The following is a 20371-nucleotide window of genomic DNA, read 5'->3' as shown; positions in this document are numbered from 1 at the left end:
TAGCGATCCCTCCCCCTCCCAGGAAGCAGTGCCCTGGAGCAGAAGCCTGTCCCTAGCAGCAGTTTCTAGATGACATTTAGGACCCTCTCTGCTCAAGGGCCCCCAGAAATAGCAGAGCTGGGGGTAGGCCTGAAAGGCAGTGGAGAGTTTACATGTGCAGGTGGGACCCTAAGTCAGTGAGGTGTGCCCGTGAAGTACCTGTGTCCCCAGAGAGAGACCGAGGCAAAAGGAAGCCAAAGAGGGACTCAAATAGTGTACTGTCTATGCCTTTTTTTCGCTTTAGGTACTTTTTAAAAAATACTTGTTCACTTTCAGATCTGCCACTTTTAATCGTACGAGGAACTTCACATTTGCATTTTTTCTTTTCAAAATCATAAAGTTCAACTCCTCTTTAATATCTCTCCCAACCTCAGCGTCCTCAAGTCTTTCTCAGCGGTGACTGGCCTGGGGCAAACCTCTCCAGTTCTTTCTTGACACGTTCATATCGTATATATATTTCCTTAATACGTGTGAAGTATTGTCTTTCTCACAAGAGGTGTCAGTATGAACGTATTTGTACATTTCTTGCTTTTTCAGCATTGTGTTTAAGATCTATTCAGATATGTAGGTATGCGGATTCCTTTTAACTATTGCGTGTGCTGTTTCATCAGACGCATGTAGCATTTTTGCCTTTCCTCTGTGGATGGACAGGCAGGGTTTTCCCAAAGTTCCTCTAATAGTGACAGATAGTACTGCAATAACTCTGGTACCCAGTGCCATGCTGAGCCGGAGGGGCGTATGGCAACTGTCGGCTACAGTGGGGAGTGAGAGCTTAGCGATGAGTTTAGGAATTCTTCCCCGCGGTGACCATGAGCAGCAGACAGGCTTTCACGTTGACTCTTTCTGAATTTTGCACAAAGCACCCATATTGCCTGCAGTGACAGGCTGCACCTTCCCCTCCACCACCTCTGCTCCTCCGTGCCTGCTTCTTCCCAGCCGATGCTGAAAAGTGGGTTCCATTTCCATGAATGCTGTCGAATGTTATTCCAAACTTGATTTTTTTTCATCAGCCTTTGAGACTTTACTTCTTCTTCATCTCCCCTTGCCTGGCCCCTCAGACTCCTGCAAAGTGTCTTGTCCTCTAGCTGGCCCTGGCATGGGGCTGTCTCCACATTTCTGAGCTCAGCTCTCTGATCCTGTCCAGCCCCACAGCTCCGCATGTGTCTATGAATTCAGCCCATCTCTGATCCCCATGTCCACACAGTGGAGCCCGCTCTGAATCTTTGATGGGCCCAGGGAAGCTCTGTTTGAAAACTAAATGTCTCCTAAATTGAGCTGGGCATCTCCCTTCCGACGCCATACTTCTAACTTCCTTTACTCCTGCTTCCCCATTTCGGGGCCATCAGCCAGCCACTAAACAGCCATCGTCATCCTTGGCCCACCGTGGGCATAGCGCTGCCGCCATCATCCTGACTGGTTCATGACATATGTTCTTTTTTGTGTATAGCTTTATAAACCAGTCCACAATTCTCCACCCTGAGGGCCATCCCCTCACCCAGGTCTTCTTCCCTCCGACCTAGGTCACCCACAAAGTCTCCTGGCCAACTTCCTGCCCCAGGCTTGCCAGGGAATTTTGGTCCCTCGTCCTCACTGTCCCCAGAACTGTCTGCTGCATCACACGTCTAATCATACCCCTCAATCCTCTTCTTCCCAGCGTGAAGCCTCACGTTTTCACCTCTGCTTTCCTACCCAGCATTGTCTTTCTCCACCTGTTCTAAGCTCCAGCCACACTCTGCATGAACCGAGAGGGTCCCAAAGTTACCGCCTTCTCAGGCACCTCTCCAGGATACTGCACCCTCCTTACCCTCAGCCTATCACACCCTGCAAGGCCCTCTTCCCTTGTCAACTCCTTACTCATGCTTCCCACTGCTTTAACAGCTTCCTCTAGAGGCCCTGCCAGCACCTGCCCTACACCGCCAGAGGACTAGGCTAAGATCGGAATCCAGGTGGAATCCAGGTCGTTGAGGGCCGTTGGGGCTGACTGGGACCGTTGGGAAATAGCCGAAGGCCGTTGGGGATTGGCTGCGGCCGTTAGGGGCTGTCTGGAGCCCTTGGGGCCACGTGCAGTTGGAGCCGGCCCTGGGGCAGGCCAGGTCTGCACCCAGGGTAGGTCGCCCAAGACAAACGGAGCCAGAAGGTGGGGGCCGAGGAGTAGGCGCTGTGGGGACACAAGCCCACCAGCGCCCTTGACCTGAAGTCAAGAAAATTCCGACCCAGAGTCCACCGGCTGCGGAGACGCCGAGGCTCGGGCCGATGAATGAGAGCGAGGGCGCCCGGACGCACGCCCCTGCCTCAGGCCCTTTGTGGGCAGCGGGGCAAGGACGTCCCAGCCGCAAGGAGCAGGTCTGGTCTCCAGAGGAGGCTGAGCCTCCTGGACTGTCCTCAGGGGAGTCCGGCCCGCTGGGGTCTCAGTTCGCACCCCAGTCCAGCTCCAGGGCCGCGCCTGCTCAGAACGAAGAGGTGTCTGGCGCCCCACTGCTGCCTCCGAGGCCGAAGCTTGGGATGCTGGACTGGGCACAGTTTCCGGTCTTAATGTGGCTGTTCCCGGACCTGTTTGAGCACAGGCTCCAGTTTTAGAGGCTGTGGAGGACTGAGGCAGGGAACTGCTGTGATTTTAGGCTCTGCTTTCTTCAAATATTCACTCCGGGGGAACCGTGGGGGCGGGGTGGGCCTTTGTCGGGGCTTCCCTTTCCTCCTGTAGTGGGAGACCAAGATCGTCTGCCCCACCCAATCTCAAGAATGGCCTTTTTCATTTCTATTTTATGACTAGTTCCCTTTTGTCTCTTCTCATTCCTCCATGAGGTATACCAGAGGTACTCACCCCCCAACCACTCTCCCTACTCCCCCCACCCCCAGGGCTGCAGCAGGTACTGGTCCAGGGCCTGTTAGCAAACCGGGCTGCACAGCAGGAGATAAGTGGCCTGCAAGTGACCAAAGCTTCATCTATATTTGCAGCCACTCCCCATCACTAGCATCACTGCCTCAGCTCCACCTCAGATCATCAGGCATTAGATTCTCACAGGAGCACCGGGCCCTGGTGTCACAAAGGTTAGAGACTGCTGGGGTATAGGGCACCCCCTGTATGTGCTCATGCCTTCCTGTATCCACACTCTTGGAGGACCCTCACGTCCGGAGGCCGGGCTTAGACAGGTGACTTGCTTTGGCCAATAGGACAATAGCAAAGGTAATGCTAGAGCGAACTCGAAAATTACTTGCTGCTTCTGGAAACCTGCCTCCCTATGAGCAAACCCTTACTACTCTGATAGATGACATGGCCTAGCACCCCCAAAGACTCATCTGAGAGAGGGGCCATCTGGGATCATCCAGCCCACCTGCCAGCCCACCTGCCACGTGACCCCAGACGTGAGTAAACTCATCCCAGGTCAGCTGAGTCTGGCCCAGAGCAGAAGAATCTCGAGCTAAATAACTGTTGCTGAGGTAGATTATGTAAACGTACCAACAGGTGTCTCATGTATGTTTACTCAAACCTTTAGATTCAATCCGTTTGTCGTTCTCTCCTTGATCCCCCACCTCCTACCATCATCACTCCCAATTCTGTCCTGACCCAGTCACTCTGGACAGACACCAAGCCTGGAGGAGCCCCATTAGGGTCTCTAAAGTGTTTCCCAAATTTTTTTACCTGGACCTCCTACCGCAGAATCACCCAGAGAACTTTTGGAACTACCGAGTCCAGGGAATTGCCAGGAATCTTTGGGAGTGCAGGATGAGCATCTTCACCTTGACAAGTCCCTCTGCACCACTGGACATGTTTGAACAGTTCTTCCTCACCCACTGTTGCTGCAGTGTCCTTACTTGTCCCAGTCCCTTGGCACCATACAGATGCTTACCTAGGAAGACAACGTTGGGGAATGTGGAAGGTGTCATCAGTACGTGTGCTGATGAGAGCCGAGGAAGTCCAGCGTCCCCACCTCCTCCCTCCTTGGTCAGGGTTCTGCTTTGAGCCACCCCAGGGCTGACTCACAGGGTCAGCCTTCTCTTGGTTTGATCCTCTCAGCCCAGGAACTTCTGATGACTGAAAAGGAAGCTGGAGGAAGAATTGAGGTGAGGTCTCCGAGAATGGCCTTGGACTTGGACTTTGCACCTGACTTAACTACAGGAAAATCAATTTCACAATAATTCTCTCTCTGCGATGCTCCTGAGCTCATTTTTCTAAGGAAAAAGAGCCTGGGATTTGTGCCCTAAAAAGAACAAAGTCAACCTTCTCACCACCCTATACTTTGCTATCTCTCTCCTCTAAAGAGTGAGCTCCTAGGAGAGAACTTGGCCCGGTACTACTGCTACTGCTTTTAGCTAACACAGGCTCCTCCCCCTGCTGGTTAAGGGTGAATGTTCAAAAGGCCTGCTGGCTGCCCCGCCAAGTTCCCACCCACAGGCTGTGTGCTTATGGCTGGAACACTGCGGACCAAGGGCTGACCGCAACAACTTGGAATGCAGAAACTTTGTGAGGGCCCGGTCATGTCCCGACCCCCAAAACCCGACTCGTGATTAGGGTTTCTCCAAGTTTAGATCAGTCAGACTTGTCTCTTATACCAAGAGCTTTCCTGACAAGGCCCTTGACAGACACTGTTGGGCTGTGACCTTCACCACTGAGACTTAGTCACCACACCCTTAAAAGTAGACAAAAGCATAAAAGCAAGCAAGGAATATAGAATTATGACGGCCTGGCTGTGAAGGTGGCCAGGACCAGGGACCATCTTCGAATCCTACATGGGTGGCCCAAGACTGAATGCCTTAATCCTACCAGTTCCAGTCTTATTTTTGGATGAAAGGAGAAGCCTTTGCTGTCTATTCCTTCAGTAGTTACAAGTTCCTTCGACTATTACATATCCCCAAAAGCCACTTAGTTCTGCAAGACAACTCCATGCTCTTTTTTTCTAGCAATGACTTGGCCTTAAAAATTCCTTGACATTTGAAGACTCTCTGCTCGAGAATGTTTATGGGACCATCGTCCACAGAGAGACATCTTTCCCTTAAGTTTTATTAGACAACCCAAGTTCAGAGAAGGGACCAGAAGAGGAATTTGTGGATGTGAAATCTGAACTCTGAGAGTGTGATCACTGTTTCTCGAGAAGGAAGAGGAGAAAGGAAAGAAACCTTCGTTGTACGCCTGCCGTGTGCTACACCCTGTGGTTGGTCACTTCACAAAGATGTCCTTTGTCCTCGAACAATCTCAGGTACAAATTACCACCCTTGTGCATGTGAGAATGTGAATAGGAAATGCATTTCTTTCTTTGTATGAGATGAGTGCCAGTAAGTGCCAGTGGGGTTGACAGGTGATTTTAATCAAGTTGCCTCAAACTAATTCTGGTTCTTCAAGCTAGAAGCCCCCAGATTCTATGCAGAGTTCATCTCTCCTGCATGGGGTGGACCGGGGTTGGCCAAAGGATGAAAGCTGCAAAAATGGGAAACTCCCAGTTGTTGACCCCATAAGAAGAAAGTGACTGGGAGAGTTTCCCCACCACCCAGAACCTACTTTTGTTTTCTGTTCAGTATCTTCCAGCAACAGTTTTGTATATTTTCCCCAGAGTTTTTAGTGGTCATCTGTGGGAGATCATTCTGATAGGAGCGGCTTGGCCATTACAAAAAGCAGGTCCAACTGTTAGCAAAATTTTAAACGATATGGGTAAAATGTCGTGACCGACCCTTAAACTAGAGGCTGGTCTTACACAGGAAATACTGCCCGCCAGGTGGTCAACGCACGTTTAGGATCCCTCACTGGAAATTTCCTTTGGAACCAGTTTAGAAGTCACATGAGAACTTGGTCTCATTCCTGTAGAGTCCATTTGCATTTACCATCTCGAATGATATTCTGCAGTTTGATTGCCCTCTTATTCATCTTATTAATTCCATACTGATTTCAGTATGTTTGAGAAATTTAGTTCACTCCCTTATAAAGATGTCTCACCTTGGAAAATATTTCAGAGCCCATTGTGCTATGGCCTTCGGGCTGCGGGCGGGGTGGGAGTTACCCAACGAGAGAGTTCAGAGTGGCACTAAGCCGTGACCTCCCAGGTGGAGTAGCCAAGTGGTCCAAGGGGATTCTCTAGAAACCAAGAACAAGGATGTGTCCGAGTTGATTGACAACAGCAGACTTGCACCTGGGAGATGTATGATATGCACCAGGTCCTCTGCACAGAATTAAACTGGGTATTCTTTATTTGCTGAAATATTTAAGTCTTTTGTTTCAGTTTCTGGTTTCCTGAACACAGTATAGTAAGTATTTGGGGTCTGTGCTATGGTAAATAATGTACTAGCTTGGGCTCTAGAAAGTTAGAATATAATGAAAGGGTTTAAGGCAAGAGACAAAGGAAAAGAACAGAAAGCTTTTTCGCACTGAGTATAGCATCATTCTGGGCCATTTCAGAGAGCAGGAGCAGAGCTAGTGATGACATTAGGTCCCTCCTAGCCTCGGGACAAGAGTTCCGAGAAAGCCACTCATTTCGTTTCCACTGGCGCCTTCTCCTTGCGATCTCATCTGGCTTGGAGGAAGCCCCTGCAATACCAAGCCCCTTAGGCTGCTGATCTGGCAGCGTGCAGGGGGCTCCAAAGAATTCTTTGCGACAAGAGGGGATGAGGGCACAGCCTTCCCAGCCTTTGCAAAAGGTAAGTAGCTGAGGAACCATGTTTTAAGCATCCTGGGCCATGTTCTGGTCCCTGAGCTCTGGATCTCAGATGGTGAGGGCACAGATGCCACCCTGACCCCTAAGCATCATCAGGATTTAGAAAAGTGCTAGCAAGGAACCACTATACACGAAGAGTGCCTCTGCCCTCCCGCGCTTTACAAAATGACGGACAATAACCTGGTAGGTGCCCGGCTTAGGCTTGTGGATTTGGATGTAGTAAAACCATAAATTCCTCTATTTGCCCATTTTAGTTTGGATGGTGGTCTCTATTATAGGCATAAGTAAGGTGAAATATATAAATCTTTAAAGTAGAAAGTGAAGGTACTGCATATGTATTTTTTAAACTCATAAACCCATTGTTTTTATAGAAAACAAAAGAGGTGCAGATATCTCTGCCTTTGGATGCCTTTCTGTTTGTCTTCTCTCCAGTTTACAGAGTAAGTTCCTGGAAGGTGGGGAATGTTTCTAGCTCGGTGCAGGGCACGTGGTTTTCAACAAATATTGTTGAAGAGTAAAATTACAAGGCGTAAGAGTTTACATGATTTTTCTCTTTATTTGTGCAGCAAACGTGCAGGCAGTGGCTTTTTTATTTGATCGTCTTATGCATAGATTATTGCTGGCAGAGGAGACCATACATCTAGACCCGCTTTCCCAGCGTGTGGGAGACGCTTTCAGAGGAGTCGAGCTTTGTAGCATCTTCCCTGATATTCTACTCAAAGCAGGTCAGCAATTGTTCTTTACCCAATTGAAATGCAGAGAAACAACACTGAAATGAATATTTTCACTAATCAGATTAACAAAGACTCATATTTAGTGTGGGTAATGATAAATTGAAACTTGTAGTCTATTTCGTAGTGACTTAAAATGCAATTCAGGAAAATTTATTAATTTTATTTTGAATCCGTAAAATGTCCCTGTCATTTGATCCAGTTAACCACAAGGACGTTCATGACAGATGTGTTTGTAAAGGTAGAAATTTTGAAAAATATTAAAAATAGGAATGTAAACTATTATGTAGCCATTTAATAGTTTATTATATAGCAAATATATACAATAGGTACAAAAACTATAGTATCATGGGAAAATGCTTATTGTAAATTCTACAGGGAAAAGTTAGTTGGCTATATATTCTGTGTGTAATTAATTACTCTTGCCTGAGTGCATCGTCTGAGAAGTTCATTGCTATGATATAAAGTAGCAGTGATAGTGGGCATCCATGACTTATTTTTGATTTTAGTGAAAATGCCTCTAGAATTTTTCCGTTGTATCAGCAATCTATTGTTGAGTAACAAACTTCCCTAAAGTTAAGTTGCTTAAAACAACAATTTTTTTTTTTTTTTTGCTCACAAATATGCAATTTTGACAGCCTAACAGGAATGACTTAAATCTGCTCCACATGGCATCACCTGAGACGGCTTGAATTCAAACTGGACAGTCCACTTTCAATACAGATCACCCACATGACTTTAACACTGGCTGTTGGCTAGCAGTTCAGCTGGTCTGGGGCCTGGGAGGGAAGAGCCTGCTTCTCCAGTTGGGCTTCTCCTCAGCTGCATGGGCTTCCTCGCCGGACGATGGCTGAGTTCACAGAACAAATGTCCCAAGAGATCCAGGCAAAAGGTGGTGGCACTTTTATGCTCTATTCTTGAAAGTCACATTGCGTCACTTCCACTGTATCTTCTTAGTAGAGGAGTCTCAAAGTTCCTCCCAGGTTAAAAGGAAGAGAACATAGATTTCACCCATGGAACGGTGGCCAGGTCATGTTGTAAGATGAGCATGTGGGATGAGAGACAGTCTTATATTCTAAAGTTGGTATTTTAACCTCTCTCATTATCAAAGACCTAGAAACACTTTACTTTCCACATGTCCCCTATGTTCTTTGTGTATATTTTGTTGAATGCTTTTATTTTACTTGTTTTTTACCACATAAATTGGACATTTTATTGATTTATATAATGTTTGCCACTAAGGAATACATCTCTAAAAAATATAGCTTACTTTTAACCTGGTTTTCAACTTTTTACAAATGGAATCACATATTGGGAATAATTTTCTGTTAATGATTCTTTTGCCCAAAGTTGTTTCTAAGATTTATGCATGTCATCACGTGTAGCTATGCTCTGTTCGTTTTCTTTGTTGCCTGGCACTGTGATATAAATATATGACGGTTTATCCACTGCGCTGCAAGTGGACTTGGGGCCATTTCTGCATTTGTCAATTAGCATTTCTGTCCACATACTCTATTGCAAATGTGCAGGAGTTTCTTTGGTGTATACCCTCAAGAGGGATATTGCAGATGCTTATGTTACTAAATGATGCCAAACCATCCCAGTTTATACGCCCACCAGCGAGCATGAGAGAGTTCCTGTCCCAAAGCCCTGTTGCCATAATCTAATTTTGTCAGATTTTCTTCTTGTTTACAATAGCTTTGTAATGGAAAACAACACCTTTAATCCTACTTTAACCTCATCTTGCTGCATGCTGTCTTTCCAAGGAACAAGAGCATTATCTTGTTCAGAACCTGCCCCTTCAGATGAATAGCTCATAACCGCCTGACTTGGTTGTATACAAGTGTTTGGCAGACTAGAGACACAATGTGCTTATATTGGCAAAACTCTGGTCCTTCCATTTCTGCTTGCAACTTGGCTAGATTTAGTTGGAGTTCTTGTCTCTCACAGGACTTTGCTCAAAGTGGTCAAAAAATTGCCAACATAAGCCATCATTCTGGATCTTTCCTACCACTTCCCTAATGGTACAAATTTGGTCAAATTGTGGTCTATCCACCAAAGTAGTACGGGCCTCAAAACCTACCTGAACATTTTAGCACCATATCGCATGAGGCACTGTGCCCAGCTAAAAATCAGGGGGTCTATTACTATGGAAGAAGGGACGATGGATGTTGGTGGACGACCGGCACTTTCGGCCACAGCTTTTTTCTGCCTTTTTTTTCCTTATTTTATTTTTGTTCTCAGGAAAAGCCCTTATGTTGTCCTGATTCCTGGATAACAGAGCTAAAGTGACCATTCGCTTTTCTCATTCTGCTGTCTTCTGACTGTCATTGTAGATGGGGAACACTTGGGTGATGTCCCTTTTCTCCCTGGCCGCTTTCAAGAACACTTTTGGTTTTGGCATTTCCATGGTTCCCCAACAGTGTAACTAACGATAGGTTTTTAAAACTCGGTCCCGCTTGGTACACACTAAGATTCCCGAATTTGTGGATTCAGGAGGATTTCAGAAAATGCTCAGCCTTTTCTCTTTGATATTGACTTTCCCCGTTCTCTCTCTCCTCCCCCTCTGGAACTCCAACTATATGTTTGACTTTCTCATTTTATCCTCTTCATATCTAACTTCTCTTTTCTATTTTCTATCCCTCTGTCTCTGTTCTTCTCGTGAATAACTTCTTCATATATTTTTCTAGTTTACCAAACTACTCTCCAACAGTATCTGGTTTAATTTGCCCACCGTGTTTTAAATTGTGAAGATCACATTTTTAATTTCTAAATTGGAAAAGTATTAATAATTAGACATTGTTTGGAAAAAAATTTACTTCACAGAATTATATCTAAATGAAATGACATATAACAAAATAAAAATTCCTCTGTAAAGGGTTTTGAAGCACATGTCAAACCAGCCCATTCATTCCAAGGCTCCCGGTGCAGTCTCCTGAGGCCGTAAAGATCTGGAGGACCACTTCCCCGTGCTGAAGCCTTCAACTCTCTCTTGCAAATCATAAGTGGAAGATGCCTCTTGGGTTAGGATAGGGTATTGGATGGAATGAAAGCGGAGGTCAGCAGCTGAGAGTGGAGGGCCTCCCAATGGGGACATGATGATAGACATTTCTGGCAACGTTGGGTGCTCTTTGCCTCACCTCTGTGTGAACTGAGCCGGCCACCCATGGAGAGGGGAGAGAGCTCCTTGGGTAGTTGTCTTTCTGTGAGAGTACAAGCGACAGAGATGGAGTAAATGTCTGTGTAGTTAGAGCTTTTTTTTTCTTCTGGTCCCCAATTCATTTCCAGAAATATCTAAAGGAGAGGACATAAAAAAGTTGGGTGAGTTGGGCGGTGGACGGCTATATCTTTCACACAGCATGGGGGCCGAGAGACTCCACGGCCTCTGGTAAATGCTCCCAGCTCCCCATGAGAGCAGAGCCTCTCGGCCCCCACTTGGTGAGGCTGAACTGAGAGTCCTCCTTCCAGAAGGGTTTTTGTGTGCTTTTGATTTCTCCTCAATGCTTCTCTTCATTTTTCTCTCTTTTCTACAGCCCTGTGATTCCTGCTTTGGATGAACCTTCATGTTTCCATCATCCTCACTTCTGTACCTCTAGAAAACAGTTTGTTAGCTTGTTAGTTATCTGCCTCCCCATTCAAAATATAACTGCCACAAGGTCACAAGCTTTGTCTTCATTCACCGCTGTATCCTCGGTGCTTAGAATAGTGTCTGGTCCAGAGTAAGTGCTTAATAAATACTTGCTGAATGTTGAATTATTGTTATTTTACTAGAGATTCTTTGTAAAGGTAGAATTGGATAATTCTTGGGTTCTTCCTCAGTGAAAACTGCTGAACTTAGCAAATGTAGAAATGCAGCAGATTCCACTCTACAAAATGAGTACAATATTTGAAGGTTTGGAGCAGGTTTTTCGTGGATGGAATTTAATTATCCCTGAGTTTCACAAGAAGCCTGGATTGCTCAAGCAGGGTCAGAAATGCCATGGGAATAGTGACATTTACCACTGGATATCTGTGTTATTTAGAATAAAGTTTGAGCTATTCCAACAGAATTCCCAGTAGTAATTTCTTAACAATTTAAATATCTTGTACACTTTAAAATATCTTGGGTATCTAGGAAATTTACCAAAAGATGTGGGAAACCTCTGGAAAAATTATAAAATTTTATTAAGGGAGGGACATAAAAATGAGACACTGGCAAGACACACAGCTTGTTCATGGACGGAAAAACTCAGTGTTGTCAATTAGTCAATACTGCTCTGAGTTATAGAATCAATGCAACCTCAACTGGCTTTGTAGTGGAACTGTACTGGTTGGTTAAAAATGTATATGACAATACAAAAGATTCAATGCTAGCCAAGACTCTTTTGGAGAAAGAAGGAAGGCAGGAGGATTGCCTTACCCATTGTCATAAAGATTATAAAATTCTAGTAGAGAGGAAGACACTGTGGCATTGGCCCAGGGACAGACCCACAGAGCAAGGCGGGGAACAGAGAGGCCAGGATCAGACCTGCCGTGGATGGCCCTGGATTCTTGAGGGGCAGCAGTTCTGAGCAGTAAAGAAAGGACAGTGTTTTCAACAGAAAGTGCTGAGGGTTGTGGCTATGTTTTTATGGGATTTTATACATGACTTTGAAACCATTTGATACATTCTGGTGAAGTTAGTGTTTAAAACCCACAGTGGAGAAATTTCTGTGCACCAAAAATGTTGAAGGTAGCTCTGCTGATAATGGCCAGATGGTGGTGTTAACAACCCAAATGGCCATTGCAGTACATCGATGTCATGGGTGACTCCACAGGAGCATGGCAACGGGGGATGAAAGGCATGAAAATAACAAAGGGAAAGAAGCAAATCACACAAGAAGATATGATTTCATGTGTAGGAAGCTCAAAAACAAGCAGGGAAACTAAACAATTTGTGACTGAAAAGGGCATATTTGGGCAAACCGATGAGGTCAACCAAGGATTAGCAGGAGGAGCTCAGGAAGGGGCAGAGGGGCACACACAGAGAACTTCTCAGGGCCTGGCACCTGTTTCATAAGCTCCGTAATGGTTAGGGGCTTTAACTTGAGTCTTCACGAGTATACAGGTAATGTCTGTTTAACCATATGCATGTATGATGCATTTATATTTAAAAATTATATACTAATGAAAGACAAAGTGAACAGACTGAGCATTTGCTACATGCCCAGACTCAGGCTAATTGCGTGACAGTCTCTGAATCTCAGCTCCACAATTGTCCCCATCTGATGCTGAGGGCACTTGGGCCCGGAGACATTGTCTCTTGCCCAGAGCCACACGCTAGTAGGCTGAGCAGGCCTTTCATCGTCATCCCAGGCATTTCTAATACCCGCACTCTTATCTGCCTCACTGCTCATCACATGATGTCGATGGTAGTGCAAGGGCTGGAGACCCCTCCCCGTCACAGGCCACCTGGATACGAAGGATGTTCTTGGTGCCGGGCCATGGCCCAGATCAGACCCAGGCTCACCTCCCAGCCCCCCAACTCACCAGGAGACCACAATCCAAGACACCCAGGAGGGTGCAGCACCTCCTCAAAACATCCCGTGGCAGGGGACTGGATCAAAACAGTTTAGTGAAGGCCAAAGCAGGTGACGCACCACCTCATCAGGACAGCTACGTGCCTCTGGACAACATGCCGTCTCAGGCCTGCCAAATGGGGTTTACCCCCAGCCCTTTCTTAAATGCTTTCAGTCTCTAAGATTTATTTTTAATCACTTTCTCTGTTCACTAAGTACTTACCAGCATCTACCAAGCGTCAAGTGCTGTGTTAGGCTGAGTTCATTAGGAATGATTTGCCTTTATATTTGGGACTTAGGAAAATATGCCCTGTGGAAGCGTATTAGAACAGGAAGAAAAGGGGAACTCAAAAAAGGTTTGCATGGGGTTCATTTCTCTTTGCTTAGAAGACAAAATCCCAAAAAGTACAAGAGCTAGAAATCTCATTTCCACAATAAAGAGAACAAAATCTTAAACGATTTATTACTCACAGCCTGGTGAGTTTCCAAGGTCAAGCTGATCTTATTATTTCCTGGAAAACTGCTTCCTGAGGGAACAGAGATGGAGGGGTGATGGGGAAAGGAGGCGTTAGGGCCTGATCAAGTGCAGTGGATGGAGGTAAGAAGGGATAGAGGGGCAGAGGGCTTCTCCCTCAGCTAACACCAAGGGCAAAGTTGCCAGTGTCGGGTTCGGAGCTGGAGGTGGGGGACACTAAGATGCAGCTGTGCTTACGGACTGCCCTTCCCGTAGCAACCAGGCTAATGAGAACGCTAGGCTTGGACTGGCTAGTTTAAGATGTCTATGCCAGCTCGAGCACTGGCTTTGCAGCCATGGGGCAGCAACGGGGGTCCCAGAGTGGGGTGACCTCAGGTCCAGGCCAACTTGTGGTCCTGGGTTAAGGCAGCATCTATTAGAAGATATTGACACGAAGAACAGGGTCTGTGGCAAGGCTGAGGCCCTGGGCAAACGAAACCCAGGTGAGTAGGGCATTGATCCGGGAGTAACTCCCAGTCTGGCATCTCCCGGCTTCCACTATGCTGTACACTCGCCTTGCCAAAGGACACCTCACCCCTAAACCTGGATTCTGTGGGGAATAAAAGGCTTTCTGTGAAACTGTCACGGCAATGATCGGAGGCAGGAACCCCAGCAAAGTCTCCAGGTTGGAGACACTGGGCATCAAGACACAAGACTCAAGGTGGGGTTTGAGCTATAGGAACAGGGTGGGTTGGGAGTCCTAGAGGGGTTATTAGTTGCAAACAGGAGTCAATCTATGACCAAATGTTTATTCTCCATGATACAGACTAAACTGCCAGGAAATACATGTTTTCCTTGTTACCCAGCTTCCTCTATCCCAGAACATGCTAACAAATGAATTTGTACCCATCACTCAGTCCCACACTCAGGCTCGGCCCGTCCAAAGGCACCCGGCCTCCCTTCTGTTCTGCTTTCCTTTAGGCCCTCCCCTGCATCCAGCCATCCCGACTCCAGAACTCATTGTTAGCCGCAGAAGCCATCGTGGGTTCGAGATCCAGGCACACTGGAACTTAGCAGGGATGTGGCAGATTTGTCCAAACTTGCTCCAGCACAGCCAGTGGCAGACTTGCTGCGAAACTAATGCTTGAGCTGTGGGCCTCAGAACCACTGGAAGTGGCCCTAGGGATGCAGTTACGTGGATATTTATCTTGTAAATTTTCCAAGAGTACAATGAATCAATGTAAAGCAAGCTCCTCAAAACCAGGATCCACCACTGTATTTAACTGCTTCATTCTCATTCAAGACGTTTTTTTCAATAGGCTGAGAACTACTGTGAAATCAGTTCAGAAGAATTGCATTTTAATAGAATTGAAATGCGTAGAAACTGACAAATATAGAGAACATTATGTAATATTACATGAAAATTTTGTAACTTGCATAACCGTTTCAGAACCTATAGGGCAAGCCAACCTGGTGACAGGAAATACCAACATAAAAGATCAGGACCTTGGAAAACTACTTCTAGGGTTAACACTTATGTGCAACTATTCACATCTATTTTCAGAACACAGACGTTCCTTACATTAAAAGGAAGCACAGGAAAACAGCCCCGTGAAAAACAGTATACTTTTATCTACAGTGGACTTTAGAAGTGAAAACAATGTCAAGAGACCTGAATAATCCCAGGCACCTTGATCTGGAATAAAAAACCGCAAGAGACTTGACTTTTAGAAACAGTTTATTTTCCGTCAACCTTATTTCCATTTTGTTTAAGGCCAGCTTAAGACCACTCAGTGGTTGTTCCTACCCATTCAGTGGCCTGAGCAGTGGGGGCTGCAGACCAGTCTTCAGTGGCAGGCTGAGCGCTCCAGTCTTCTGTTAAGAAAACAGCAAAAAAAGCATCAGCACCATTTTCGTCTTTGTTACCTCACCCCACCAGCACTGCGCCTCGCATTTATTCCATCAGACACGCATTTCGAGGACGGACCAGGGCCACGCCATTTCAAATAAACCTGAATTCAATCTGTCAGGTAACAGCACCGATATAACATATTAGGATGAACCTTTTAACGTAGCCATAGAGATCGCTAAAGTTAGACTGCAAATGGATGCTCGGAACCACCATGTGTCGTGACACATACCAGTAGGAAACTGCTGAATAGGCACAGAGGGCACCTGCACGCCTTCAGACCAGTCTGCGACTTCAGGCTGAGCGGCAGTGAACTCAGGAGCTGGAGCAGTCCATTCTCCCTGAAATTCCTCCTTGGTCACAGCCTTTTCAGCAGCGGCCTGCTCTTCCTTTTCAATCTGGTTAAAAAAAAAAAAAAAAAAAAGTTTATAGGAACCGAGAAATTTTACTTCCAAGATGCACAGACCACAGTGTCCCCTTTGTGGGGGAAGCTCACCTCTTCAGGATCTCTGTAGAAGTAGAGATCGGGCATGACCTCCCATGGGTGTTCACGGGAGATGGTGCCACGCATGCGCAGGACCTCCCGGGCCAGCATCCACCACATCAGCCCCACTGAGTGGGCTCCCTGCAAGAGTGCCAGGTTATTAAGTGACATGTGGTCAACCCCAACAGGCAAGTACCTCCCTGTTCTATCTAACCTGGCCCCAGATCATCATCTAGGTCCATGAGGTCAGACGTGTCTTTTAAAGGTGTAAAAAGGAAGATTCAATAAATCAGTGGTTTCAAACCTTGATAGCCAGCAGAATCATGAGAATTTATAAAGTACTACTGTCAAGACTGTCAAAGATTGCAACAAAATGAAATACCCCTAGAATCGGTGCCTGGACATTAGTTATTTAAAAATCTCTTTGGGTGAGTCTCATGTGGAATCAGGGTTTTGAGACTCTGGACAAACTGGACCAATTTGAACCATCTGCAGCCCACCTTTTTATGTTCTTATAGCAGAATTCATCAAGTTGGTCTGAAAAAAATGCCTGACAGGCCCGAATAGAGCAAGAAATGAGGAGAAAAGCTGAAGAAAAAAGACTGTTTTTCATGTTTTCATTTCTCCTTAAAGTTTTCATACATTTGATTCACACTTGTAGCAAGTATTACTATCCAACTCCACTCATCGGGCCAGAGACCCTTGTGGTGTTAGCGAAAAACTTGCCCCTCGTGTAGCACACTACCTACACTTGTGAGTTCATCGGCCAGTGGCCTCAACTCCAAGCTCTAACAATGTGCAGAGAAACGCCCTAGTGTTTCTAGAGCACTCATTCGTGAACTCTAGTTTACATCAAAAAGTCGTTACCTTGTTGTTGCAAGGGATGGCAATGTCCACGTAGCGCAGAGGAGAGTCTGTGTTACACAGGGCGATGGTGGGTAGGTTGACATAAGACGCCTCTGTGAGAGGCTGGTGGTCGGCCCTGGGATCGGTGACCACCAGAAGTCTCGGCTCCCGGAAGGCTGCCTGGATCTGGTTAGTGAAGGTCCCAGGAGTGAAGCGGCCAGCAATAGGAGTGGCTCCAGTGGCAGCAGCAAACTTCAGCACAGCTCGCTTGAAGAATTACAGGAAGAGTTAAAAGTGCTCCAGAGATGGAGTCACAGAAACTTTCCAAGTGTCATTGTGCTGACAACCAGTTCTATCATCACGAAGCAGGCCATCTAGGCAGAACCTCCAAATATCCCTTCTTCAAAACTAAAAAGTTCATAGCAACCAGTTTCACTGTCAATCTAAACAATGAATCAAAGGGCTGTCCTTCTACATAATTTTAAGAGCTGTCCGAATCCAAGCTGAACATTTTTTAAAAAGTAGAAATGAAGTGAACAAAATCCTTAGAGTTCTTACAAATCGATTCTTATGAAACGATGAGTTTTCAACAGAAAAACAAAAAATTGTCAACATAGAAATAGGGCAAAATCAAGTTTTACCTCACAGTCCATTAAAAAAGTTATTTTCATTCATTTAAGTTGGCAAAGATTCTTACTGTTGTTTATGAGACCTGAGACAAAGACTACCCTCCTCTTCGGAAAACCTTTTTGAAAAATTTTGCAGTTGACATCCAAATTTTTCACCCGGTACTTCAAATATAAAAAATCTGACTACAGAAAATGATGATGAGACATTTCAATAGGATCATTTCTTGGTATTTAGTGGCACAAGAAAATACATGATGTGAATACTAAACTTCGATATACTGTCAGGTGTATGCACGTTGAAAATGCCAAATATTGGCAAGTTGAGATTTCGAAACAGTTGAATTTATGGGGTTTTTAAGTTTTTTATACTCTTCTATACATCCAAAAATGTCCTAAGCTTTATTTTTTTAAATAATAAAAACCAAGCATATTGTTCCACAAACCTGGCCAGTATTCCTGGATGATATGACACTGACATCAGCTGGGTTTTCAATGGCAACAATGGCACGAGCTGCCAGCAGAAGCTTCTCCCAGGTTCTCTTCAAATTTATGATGTAGATGCCTAGTGACAGCAGAAAGCTTTAAACACCTGACCTAGCTTTGCAAACAGACATTCTTCTAAGAAGTTGAATGTGGCAGAGAGTACTATCAAACTCCAGTCATAGAGTCAAGCTCTACTGGTGTTAGCGAAAATCCTGCCTTCAATATAGCACACTTCCGACACTCAGAAGTTCATTGGCCAAGACTGGCCTCCACCCTGAGCTTTAATAGTGTGCAACCCTATCAGCAGGCCAAGTGCATCTTTTCTTTCTTTCCCCGTTAATAATCCTCCATCAGGCCCCCAGTGAATTCCTACAAGTTCTTGCCCACTTCCTGGCCTCTTACCACTCTCCCTGCCTTGATTATCAAATTCATCCCCAAAACTCCTTTACATCGTGCCACTCCCGGGTGCAAATCCTTTCCTAGCTCTATCTGTAAGCTGAATTAACTCCCTCACCCACTGTAATGCCTCCCATGCTCTTGTTGCAATGTACCTTCCCTTCTCCAATACCTTCCAAGCCAAAATGTTTATTCCTCTCTGGCTCTTTCCCAGAATTCAGTTGAACAAACCTATTCTCAGTACCTATGAAATATAAGGCACTATGAGAGATAATTAGGAACTCAGCTAATGAGCTTCCTCAGCATCTTCACATCTCACCTCCTTCATGATGTGAAAACTGAACTTCAATATACTGTCAGGTGCCAAGTGGTATGTATGTTGAAAATGCTTGAGCCCCATAACCTAGGATATGCCATATTCTTCCATTGGAGCCCAGAAACCTTTCCTTCCCCAAACAACCAGAACACTTAACTTTTAAAGCCTGTTTCCAACCTAGGCCATCTGGTTACATTTATTACTTAGTAGAGAGCCCTCCAAGGTAGATTTAGAAATTACTTCTAGCACCGCCCATCAGAACAGTAGGGTCAAATTTGTCTCAAAGCCGGAATGGCAAAAAAAAAAAAAAAAGTTAAAGCAATGACTGACCGTCACTTTTCCTTTTGTAGATGTACTGTTCCATTTGGAAGTCAAGGTTGGTGCCACCTAAGTGGGTTCCTGCTGCAAGGAATTTGAGGACATCCTCCTCCTTCATTTGCAGGACATCAAGGGCTCCGGACATTGTGACGGTTTCCCTTTAAGTTACGTGGGAACCTGAAAAACAATAATTAAGAATAGTTAAGAACCTAGTCCTTTTCATTCCAGTGCCTTAAGTGGAGTGGGGGAATAGGTGCATTCTAACTACTCTTTAGTCAAGCAACTTCATACATAAATGCAACCTAGTACACATTCTAGTGTCAGACTGAGCTTACATTCTATTAGGATTTAATAGTAGACATATGCTTCACACGGAACTGCAGCAAACATTGCTGAGGAAAAAGAGACGGGCAACCAACCAGGTAATTAAACTAAATGTAAATAGTGAATTGAGACTTAACACTTCTCAAGATACTCAGAAGTAAAAGTTATGGACAAGCAAAGATAACCACCATATGTGAGAAGCGCAGCCATGTTCGAGAACGAGATGAGCAAAGATAGTGGACATGTGAACAGTTTTATCTTCAAATAGACAGACTGCAGGTGGGCACGTTAAAATTACTTCTCCCTGCTGTCATTAGTTTTCTTCAAAACTCTGCCAAGAACCTTAACAGCAACAGGTAAAACGGACGAGCCCAAACAGCTGGCGCCTGGGCCTCTCGACTCACTGCCAAATATCGGGGTCCCAAGCGATCGCAGTGCGTTGACTAGGCTTTCTGAACCCCCACCCACCAGCAGTGCGGCCCGAATCCCAGCCCCGTGCCTGGAACGGAGGGCGACCTCGGGCCGCTCCGGGGGCATTGTGGGAACCCGCGGGCCCAGCTCAGCCACGTGCGAGCCGCCGGGCCGAGGCAGAGCGCATCCAGCAAGAGACCCGTCCTATCTGCTGTCTCTCATCCGCAGTCCTCATGCTCTCCTTCGTCTGAGCAGGAAGGTCGCTCTGGTGGCCCAGGGGTTACAAGGGACCTCACAGAAGACTCACCAAGAACAACGCCGTATGGGCCCTATGCTGGGTAGCGCGGAAAAGAACGGAGGGCGGAAATGACGTCAATATATACTCCGCCGCCAGCCAATGACAACGAAAGCCGGGCGGAAGAAGGGAGGAGCCCGAGGGGCGCGAGCCTCCTCTTTCCGGAAGGCGGGCTGGCGGCCCTGGTTCTAGGCAAATAGCGGGCGGGGGAGGTGCTGGTTGGAGCCCGGCGGTTTCCAACTTTAAGGCTGGTCGGCGGAGCAGCGACGTTCAGTGGCTGTCGGCGCTCCTACTGTAACCCCAGTCGGGGTCGCGGGCGTGAAGCCAGCCGGCCAGCCAATCAGGATTCGAGCTCTTCCCCAGCCTTTTGTGTTTACCTAAGAACTTGAGAAGGCCTTCATCTAAGCTGCAGTTTCCTTACGGGGAAGGCGTGTTGAACTCAACAAGCGTGTTTGACGAACAAAAGCTGCAGAGATTATTTTCAGTTCTTTTGAGAACAATTTAGCAATACGTTATTCAGATTCTGAAAGTTCACTTACGGGAAGTTTTCCCGAAAAA

At 46.0% G+C, this 20371-nt stretch overlaps 1 protein-coding gene, 1 long non-coding RNA gene and 2 other non-coding genes across 4 annotated transcripts; 1 reads left to right on the top strand and 3 right to left on the bottom strand.

Moving 5' to 3' along the window:
* Positions 1 to 4587: 4587 nt before the first annotated feature.
* On the top strand, positions 4588 to 9494 carry LOC120581959 (uncharacterized). The gene is made up of 4 exons (XR_005647407.1): positions 4588 to 5234; positions 7052 to 7120; positions 7247 to 7405; positions 8050 to 9494. It is a non-coding gene; the product is annotated as an uncharacterized LOC120581959 (long non-coding RNA).
* Positions 9495 to 15122: 5628 nt separating this feature from the next.
* RPSA (ribosomal protein SA) lies at positions 15123 to 19977 on the bottom strand. The gene is made up of 7 exons (XM_039837379.1): positions 19826 to 19977; positions 18796 to 18960; positions 17714 to 17832; positions 16663 to 16908; positions 15808 to 15936; positions 15544 to 15709; positions 15123 to 15277 (listed from the first exon to the last, which is right to left on the bottom strand). Exons 2-7 carry the CDS (start codon positions 18926 to 18928, stop codon positions 15183 to 15185), a joined length of 888 nt encoding a protein of 295 aa, XP_039693313.1. The 5' UTR covers positions 18929 to 18960; positions 19826 to 19977; the 3' UTR covers positions 15123 to 15182.
* Positions 16449 to 16598, bottom strand: LOC120582678 (small nucleolar RNA SNORA62/SNORA6 family). The gene has a single exon (XR_005647614.1). It is a non-coding gene; the product is annotated as a small nucleolar RNA SNORA62/SNORA6 family (small nucleolar RNA).
* LOC120582679 (small nucleolar RNA SNORA62/SNORA6 family) lies at positions 17899 to 18049 on the bottom strand. The gene has a single exon (XR_005647615.1). It is a non-coding gene; the product is annotated as a small nucleolar RNA SNORA62/SNORA6 family (small nucleolar RNA).
* Positions 19978 to 20371: the final 394 nt, after the last annotated feature.

Source organism: Pteropus medius, unplaced genomic scaffold, assembly GCF_902729225.1.
Source record: "Pteropus medius unplaced genomic scaffold, Ma_sr-lr_union100, whole genome shotgun sequence".
NCBI classification, from domain to species: domain Eukaryota; kingdom Metazoa; phylum Chordata; class Mammalia; order Chiroptera; family Pteropodidae; genus Pteropus; species Pteropus medius.
The sequence above is the reverse complement of the archived record's forward strand: the minus strand, read 5'-3'. Positions and strand labels throughout refer to the sequence as shown.

What these genes read in the sequence shown, in the direction of transcription:
- RPSA (XM_039837379.1), bottom strand. Translation starts at nt 18,928, where the DNA reads ATGTCCGGAGCCCTTGATGTCCTGCAAATGAAGGAGGAGGATGTCCTC. An exon ending in CATCCAGGAATACTGGCCAG is followed by an intron (nt 16,909 to 17,713) that starts GTTTGTGGAACA and finishes TAATTCTTCAAG; the next exon opens with CGAGCTGTGCTGAAGTTTGC. An exon ending in CCATCCCTTGCAACAACAAG is followed by an intron (nt 15,937 to 16,662) that starts GTAACGACTTTT and finishes GCACTCTTGCAG; the next exon opens with GGAGCCCACTCAGTGGGGCT.